At 36.4% G+C, this 8,618-nt stretch overlaps 1 protein-coding gene across 1 annotated transcript in view; it reads right to left on the bottom strand.

Annotated features, from left to right (window-relative positions):
• The window catches only part of efnb1 (ephrin-B1), an 85,805-nt gene extending 77,457 nt beyond the window's left edge, over positions 1 to 8,348 (bottom strand). Inside the window, exon 1 of the mRNA XM_088596800.1 lies at positions 7,206 to 8,348. Coding sequence (XP_088452926.1) covers positions 7,206 to 7,324 — 119 coding nt within the window. The 5' untranslated portion in view covers positions 7,325 to 8,348. The remainder of the gene's footprint in view (positions 1 to 7,205) is intronic.
• Positions 8,349 to 8,618: the final 270 nt, after the last annotated feature.

Here is an 8,618-nt window from a genome sequence, read left to right on the forward strand (position 1 = left end):
AACGCGCACAAAAGAAAAGAGGCAGGAGGAGAACACATGACAAAAACACATTTATGACATTTCTTGAGGGAGTCTCTTTCTTGTATTAACTGGGCTGAACCCAGTGCGTTGAGAAGGTTTATTAAAGAGCTGAAGGTTGGCATTACCTATTTAAACTGTGACAAAGTTAATCCCAGGACTGTCAGTTTTAATCACAAGAACATTGATCGCAAAGGCACAGTCTGGCCAGCTTCTCGCTCTCTCCAGCTGACTTTAATACATTAAACACAGGCAACTCAATAGCCAGCCATTTATTATACATGACGCAGGATCTGAACTGGGGCAGAGAAAGTCCATTTAATGGGAACACCTGGGAGCTATGTATTCCATACTACTTTTAGAGACAAATTAAAAAACAAATCAATGGCAAGTGCCTGAAACTACTCTCTGTTGCTTTACTTTATTACTAGGGCTTTGGGTACAAATGTAGCCAAGCAATTTAGATTGGAAGGCTCTGAAAACAGACCATTATTATATACGGTCTTCATACTGTAGCAGAAGCTAAAGGGTGCTCATTGCACTACATGTATTTTAACACAGAAAGAGATACCCCATCTTTTTTTAGGCAACCAAATAAACAGCATGTAAGGTTGCCATGACAGCTAATGGAGTCGAATCTGTGCAATTTAGCAGCCGATTCAACCAGCACAATTATCCCAAACTGAGAAGTACCAGTATTAGCACTGTCATTTACAGAATAAAGTTTGGAGACCACCAAGCAATTTGGTGTGATCAGCCCGAACCATTCATATGACCTATTTAGCATAATTGCAGTACTTACTAATCACCTGCTAGAAATGTCAGTTTGGTTAAATTTCTGTCAGAAGATAAAAAAACACTATTTTAAAGAAAAATCTTTAAACTACCTATATCACACAATCCAAAGAACGATCACAATACCCACTAACTGTTCCACATATCAGTTTATAATGCTTTGACCAGATAAAATAATGACTACAGTTTTCCTTGATAGCAGAAATTAGACCTAATTTGTTTTCATTAAACTTATTATTCTGAGTCCTCCGGCCCCATATTTGCTATTAAGCCTGTGTGATATCAAGAGTTATTCCAAAGTGATGGCATGAAATTAATCAAGTAAAATATAGTTCTTATGTTGAGACAGGAAATATCCTGTAATGTATGGTGAAAAAGAAAACTGCAAGCTCAGAACAATGTAACTCACCAACACCTGCTCAGCATCCTCTAAAACATAATTCAATCCATATCAGGAAGCGCTTGGTAGGATTGTATTGTTATTGTTCCCGGGAGGGAGAAAGATGGCAGAATAAATTTATTGGTTTTAGTAGCACTGGTCTCCAAGCAGGAAAAGAATCCAACGCATTGTAAATCTCAATGACAGACTAGACGCTTTTTCAGTGCTCTGGAGTGGTACCAACCTAGTCAACGAATCGAATCATCACAATGGATCTCAGCAGTACATTTCATTCTTATGACTGTACTCATAAATTCTCTCAAATGCAAATACACTACTGTATCACCCAATATGCTATCAATGAGTGGCACAAGGCACAAGTTATTAAATTGGTGAGAAAATGTAACATTGTCTTATAAAATAATGGAGTGATTCGTAAGAAATGCAGGAGATGGCAGAATGTATCGTAAAACACTTTTTTAAATGTAAATGACTGTCCATTTTTAGCTGTTGGTCAGATCAGTTCTTTTAGGAACTTCACAAATCTGTCTTTGCTAATTAAAGACAGACAAGCTATTCCCTAGTCATTTAGTTTCTCTTGAGAAATGGGAACTAAATTGGCAACATCAATCACACTGAAATCAGATTACAATCCATTTATCCATTTTCCAACCTGCCTATACGTCTGGCTATGTTTTTCTTCACAAAGGGCAATCAGTTTACAGCCTTCTAAAATAAAGGGCAGGATCTAGATGTTGTAACTTGCGTCAAGGGTAACCAGCCACAAGTCTAGAGGCTCCTTGGGTCCTCAGAAAGTACCTGGAGATCACCCCCAAAAAAGCAACTTTTCACATGTCTAACACTAAACAAAATCAGGTTTATGTGGTGGTTCTGCCCCAGTAATAATGCATTTGCATCTCTGGACTTGCAGGTCATATTTATTAAGTTTTAAAATCAACACTAGAATTACCCGTTATAATTCCAAATTTAATTTCCTCCTTTTCTGCTTAAACTGGTTATCCAAATTAAGAGGGATTTCTTAAACAAAGGGAATTTCTTAGACGACAGTGGCAGAATTACTTAAGACTTTAATATAATTGTTTAACCTCCTGTTTGTTGTGTAAAGGGTATTTTATTAAAAAAGCCTAAAATAAATTTTAGTATAAAATCCACAGAAAACTAAATAAATGTTACCATTATCTGAAAAAGACAGGTCATTTTGCAACAGGTCGTTTGTTTCTAAGAAAAAAACAAAACAAATAAATAACAGAAAAGCACTTTGCTCTTTAAGGTAATCTGCAATCAAACATCCAATCAAAGCCCTGATGGAACACTTAATTCAAAATTTTAAAAATCTGAACGCATTTAGCCTGTATCCTTAAAAAAACTAAAAATGTGGAATCAGCTTGCTTTTCTTCTTATCTTACAGTATTTTTTCAGTCTGAACAAACATAACATTCCCAGTTATTGCCAACTCCGTTTTATTCCATTAAAATCCATTTTAGTTGCTATATCGCAGCCTCTGGCTCACTCTGTGGACACTGACCTTACTTTCTTCTCTAACACAGGCTAATTTTAGGATTAATATACAAGTTAGACATTAAAAGAGAGTCGTGTGCTGAGAAAGGCTGTAAATTTGCACAGAACTGTTATAAAAATTTACTTCATTAACCTGTAACACATAAAGATCAATAGAGTAGAATCCCACAGGTAGTATATTATGAACAGAATAACATACCTATACATTCAGCTCAATACTGTTACCAATGTGGCTGTGCAAGGGCCTGAATAATTCAGATGAGTACAAATTTAGGTTTAGCACTGGCCTGCTGACATTTGACAAACGTAAAAGTTAAAAGCCCGCGCCTGTGAAGAGCAGGACTAAAGGGAAAACCTCTTGGCTTTTAAACTTTGAACCCCCACAGCAGGGTATTGGTCTAATGAGAAAATTACAGACTAAATGTGCCACAAAAAATTGTTAATTTTATGGCCACCTGGGAAAACGTGCTTTCATATGCAGCCAAATAAAAGCCAATAAATTTCCAAACCAGACCTAAAGACAAAATGTGACTTTAAAAAAAGTCAAAAGCCGACCTGCGTGGTATTAATCTGGAAAGCCACATAAGCCTCTTTTGAGAGTGATTTACCAGCCACAGAAGTGGGATACTGTTATTCCAAGTCTGTTTCAAGTATACATCTACAAGTCTCCTCCTGGACCATAACATCAAACCATAAAGCCGTTATAGACAGTGAACTCCATGTTTACTAAAGTTTCATTAAGAACACCTTAAACTCCATTGAGAAGATACACGGCTCTTCAAATAGGCTCCACAACTAGGGGAGAAACGAACCACCCATCTGAAAGCTGGTTTCTGCTGTTCTCTTTTGATGTCACGGTTATGTGCAGTCATCCATTTTACAGAAAATCAGTTATTTGTAAAGAAATTGTGTGTACAATACTGTACAAACTCTCCTAGTTGTATTTTACTTCTGTTTTAAAATATATGCCTTTTGATTTTCATTTTAGTTAATATGGGCCATGATTATGAAAAACCTTTTTTTGGCCTATTATTCCACAATTAGGATGCATAAAAAAACCCCAACCCTCCACAATTCAGTTTGCACACTAAGGGTAACTTCAAGGATCAATATCTTTAAATGCTGGTACCTTCATTAACACTACTTTTGTGTACTGTAACAAGGATATTGATTTATCCTTCCTTTCGAGACTTCATTTTCATTGGCTGTTACAAAACGTAACAGTGAAATTGCCGTTAAAATGAAAACAACCGAGAAGTAATTTAGGTAAAATAAAATTTGTGAGGCTAATCTGAAAACCAAAACTGTTATGTTATCTTTTATGCTATGGCAGCCAGCTGATTTTTAAGGAAAAGTGCAGAACGAGATATGAACATAAAAATAACGGTCTTGATACATCCACATTTGAGATTCCAGGTGAAATTCACAGAGAAGTTAATGTAGTCTTTGCTTTGTAGAATAGATTTTGAATCTATCAGACACTTTATCTTCATCCCCTTGTCTTGTTAAAAAAATAACATAATATAAGAAGTTAAAGCTTTTGTTTGACATGCTGGCACAAAATGGCTGCTGCGTTCCTTCACAAACATGGCTGCACTTAAATGGACACATAAGTAACTGTTATTTGGAGCTGAATGAAATTAAATTCCCAGTTTAAAAATATATTTTTTTATCTGTTTTACATATGTATATGGCACATAAAAGGCTTAAAAATTTAACTTCCATGAACTTTTAAGTGGAATAAAAGTATATACCAATACAACTGCTGTTTCTTTCTGTTCGTTAAAGAATATTTTAACCCTCCACATACTACTGTTAATATTCATACATTATATCTGTAATACCTCCATTCTGTTTTCATTTACTATTTGAAATCAAACCCAAATGAAACTCCAAACAGGGTGAAACTGGATTCAAAACTAATTCTCTGGAACTTTTAAACTTAAAAGATAATATTTTTGTGTCTTATTTAAAAATGTTGATTGCGGGAACATCCCAACATCAACTGGTGTTAGGAGTCAATATGTTTCTGATGACATTTTCTCAAATTTACTCCCCACATTACATAGTTATTTACTTCCAAAACACATATATGGAAAAAAAGCACAGAGGTGATCAAAGATCTCACGTTCATTTTATAGCACCCTCTCCTGAGTTCCTTGTTGTTTGTCTACAAAGGACAATCTACTAGTCATTTTCTCCAAAATTTCAAATCTGCTTCCAGGCAGACTGAGGACACTTTTCAGGCCTGGAATCTATGGTAATCATTAGGGAGCCAGAAATAGGGGCAAAAAGCAACAGCAGTTGGGTAGATAAATAAACAAATGTGAGTTTATTTTGACACAACCACTGCCAACTGCTGCAAAACAACACCAGCAGTATTTTCACACCTGGGCAGTTCACAATTTACAATCACCCCCCATAAACCTAAAGGACAGCAGTACTCACTGATCCTCCTACATTTCAACAGCTCTATGTCATGCACCCTCTCCACATGAAAACCTAAAAACAAGTATGCTCTTTATGTTCTAATCAAATAATGTTTGTAAATGTTATAAAATACTATCCTATACTTTTTTTTACTTTTATTATACGACACAATGTACATTTAAAGTTGATAATACAATATTTAAACCATTAAATACATAAAATATGTAAAAACTTAAATGTCCATGTATAAGACAAGTATCATGCTTCTGAATTTCTTGCCACAAGATGTAAAAAACCCCAACATAATCTGGTCCTATATTAAATTCTTATTCTTTTTCATAAATGCAATTGTAACTATTAACAAGTCTCCTTTCTCTCTAGAGCATACTAAAAAAGAAAACTGTGTAATTTGGACCTAATATCTACACATCTAAAACATGAAATTAATAATAAATTAATCATTAATTAAGAGTACTTCCTCTTGTTCAATTTTAAACATTATGTTTACCTTCATTGACCTGTCAAGATCCATAATAAATTAAAGAATGACATATTTTCTCCTGTACTTTCGTGCTAGTTTGCAAAACTTTTTTTTAAACTTTTGCCCTAGAGGTCCATTTAGTTATGTTTGTCGAATATGGAAATTATGTATGAATGAAGCCTAAAGCTCGTATGTGCTAGGATTTCGTGATACATTGTGAACTAGCAATATGGTATTGTTCGATACAGATTGAATGTTTAGAAATAATTTCAAGGCAAATTCAAATCAGTATAAACTGAAAAGACCGTCAATAAAGCTAACACTAGATCCCCTGGCAGACCTTGAATAATATGAATCCAAATACAGCATCCTTAATATCCCTAGAAGAAAAACGAACCAAGACCTAGATCTACCTAGACAGATTTCAGTGCAGCGCATAAAAAGGCTGACCTGTTAGGTTCCCAAAGCGATCTGAATCGCAATCTCTCGGAACTGATAACTGGAGACCTTTAAACTAATACTAACACGGGGTTACCTTTCAGAAAACTTTAATTACTTAAGTAATACTAAAGCAAGAAAAGGTTCAATGTAGATGCCACTCTTAGAACATTAATGAATGTGTCTGCTCTGTTCGTCTGGCGACGAACGAGATTTTATTTTGAAAAAAGTGATGGAAAGGATAAACTGCCAACGTCTTTTTTTTTCTTAACAGATCTCGGACTGTGTTTTTTCCCCTTTCTGTCTTGTACAAAATAAAAAACAATCAGAACTACTAATCGTCGGCAGTCGGTAGTGCTGATCCGAAACCTGATGCATTACTCAAATGTGTTTCTGATCGTGTATTTTCCATCTGCAGAAAATTAAATTGTATTTAGCCTCTCCCAATTAGATATCGCATGCATTTTATTAATATGCTTAAAATACTTTATGAATTGTATTGATGAAGTACTGATATTTGAAGCTAGATCGGCTGTCGCACTGTACGAAGGGGGTAAAACTCGTTCCTTTCTTGATAACTAGAGGGCCTCTAGCCTATTTTACCTGCTACACTAGGAATCAAACAGCACGGTGCCTAAATGTCCCGGTGTTACCGTACTATTTAATTCAAACAAAAATATATGCGATTAACAACCAAACCTTGAAAACGCTGTGTAGATTAGGAAAACCCTAAATGTTAGATTTGTCTTTCGAACATACCTTTCCCTACGCTTTAAATATATTCCATTATTACGCGTGTAGCTGGTTTTCACAAATCTTGGTTGGGAGCTACATCTATTCTGTATTGTATCCGCTTAAAATCTATACTGTAACTATTGTAAGGAACGCACACACTCTTTCAGTTACTTCGACCATAGTGTAATAACCATTTTTTAATGAAGGGAATACTTTTGCAGTATGTGCTTCATTCGAAAAACAATCGTTGTATGAAACCGCGTACATTATTCCCTGAGTGTAGTACGAGACTGACTATACTATAACCGAGAGTACCGAAGTCGGAATTTCTTTTGAGTTGGGAACAAGGTACGATACACATCGTGTAAAAAGCTAGTAGATTACACTTACTTGGGATTTTGTGAGCTCCAAAACACTGAATCCAAGATTTTTGCTAAAGGCAACGCAGATCTGCACATGGCAATCAAAATCCAGAGGTAATACTTCCAACAGCACCTCACGCCAGCCATCCTAAATTTAGTTTGTATGGTGAATTCGCGAAGTTGATAGAAATGGATACGGCGTAAATCCCGCTAGATTTTCTGATCCAAATTAACAACGTCTCATGTACTTTATTCGGTTTGCCACCTGGATTTGTGCTGAACTCATAGATGAAGCACCAATCAATGCAAATCCGAGGTCTCGCCTTTGTTGCACACTTTCGTGTGTGATCGTGCTTGGTTAAATTGCAGCACAGGTTATGTATGTTGGGTTACGGAGAAACAGATGTATTGTTCAGAATTGCAAAACAGTTCTTCAAAGCACCGCTGCTCCCATTTCAGCCTGCCATTGAAAGACAAATTGGTGTGTTATCGCAAATTCAAAAAGTTCCATAAGTTTCTCCTTCTTTTACGTGTTCTGTAAAGTGGATATAGTGCGACTGCGAGACAGGTACCCTGCGCGCTCCAGACGTGCAGACGTATTTCGCTGATTTTTATAAGAACGTTATTGTTTCACAAAACAGCAATTCTTTACTCCTCTTTTTATTGGGAATTTTAGTTTCTTGGTTAACACGCTCCGTGTGTGCGCTGAGAGTCACTGTCCATTTAAATCGGTAAACAAATATCCATCCTTTCGTTATACCAAGGATGAACAGCCAGAAAACTCCACTGGATGGGTTTCACAAACGTTCAAAGTGCTTCATTAACGTTACGCTCCTAAACGTTTGCCTCGGTGGCTATCCCGTATACTCTCTGTTCTTGAGCAGAATGTTATCCTTCAAGACTCCCGTGCTGTACAATTCCAGTGACTGATTATTCTCAAAATACCTTGTTCTCCATCGTGCCTTGTGCATTACAGCTCATGTGCGAAGTCCACGCCAAACTGCTGATTCCGAAAGGTAGCTATATAGTTCAGTTCGTTCACTTTAAGGTGGTCCGTGAGAGCCGCTCTTTCAGTATAATGTGCAAAAAGAAAAAAAAGGAGGATCACACACTCATTTGGCTAGTACTCGCTCTCCCTTGCTCTGAATATGATTACAGTCACTGAATTCTTGCCAGCATCCCTCAAACTGCGCCCCGCCTCCTCGCACTCACTGCAAGTGTAATCTGATGCTCAGGCAAGCAGAGGACAGCCCCGGTTTCCCAACCAATCACGGAATAATTTTGAGGGTCCTCATCTAGCATGACAGTTCTACTACCTTAAATTCTCAAACTGTTTTGGCCAAACATTGTAGCTTCGGTAGCATTTGTTGCGAAATTCTTATCATTTTTAACTAGTATTATTAATTTTATAGCATCACGCACTTACATTTGATCGGTCTGC

Source organism: Lepisosteus platostomus, chromosome 10 (assembly GCF_059453375.1).
Source record: "Lepisosteus platostomus isolate fLepPlt1 chromosome 10, fLepPlt1.hap1, whole genome shotgun sequence".
Lineage (NCBI taxonomy): Eukaryota > Metazoa > Chordata > Actinopteri > Semionotiformes > Lepisosteidae > Lepisosteus > Lepisosteus platostomus.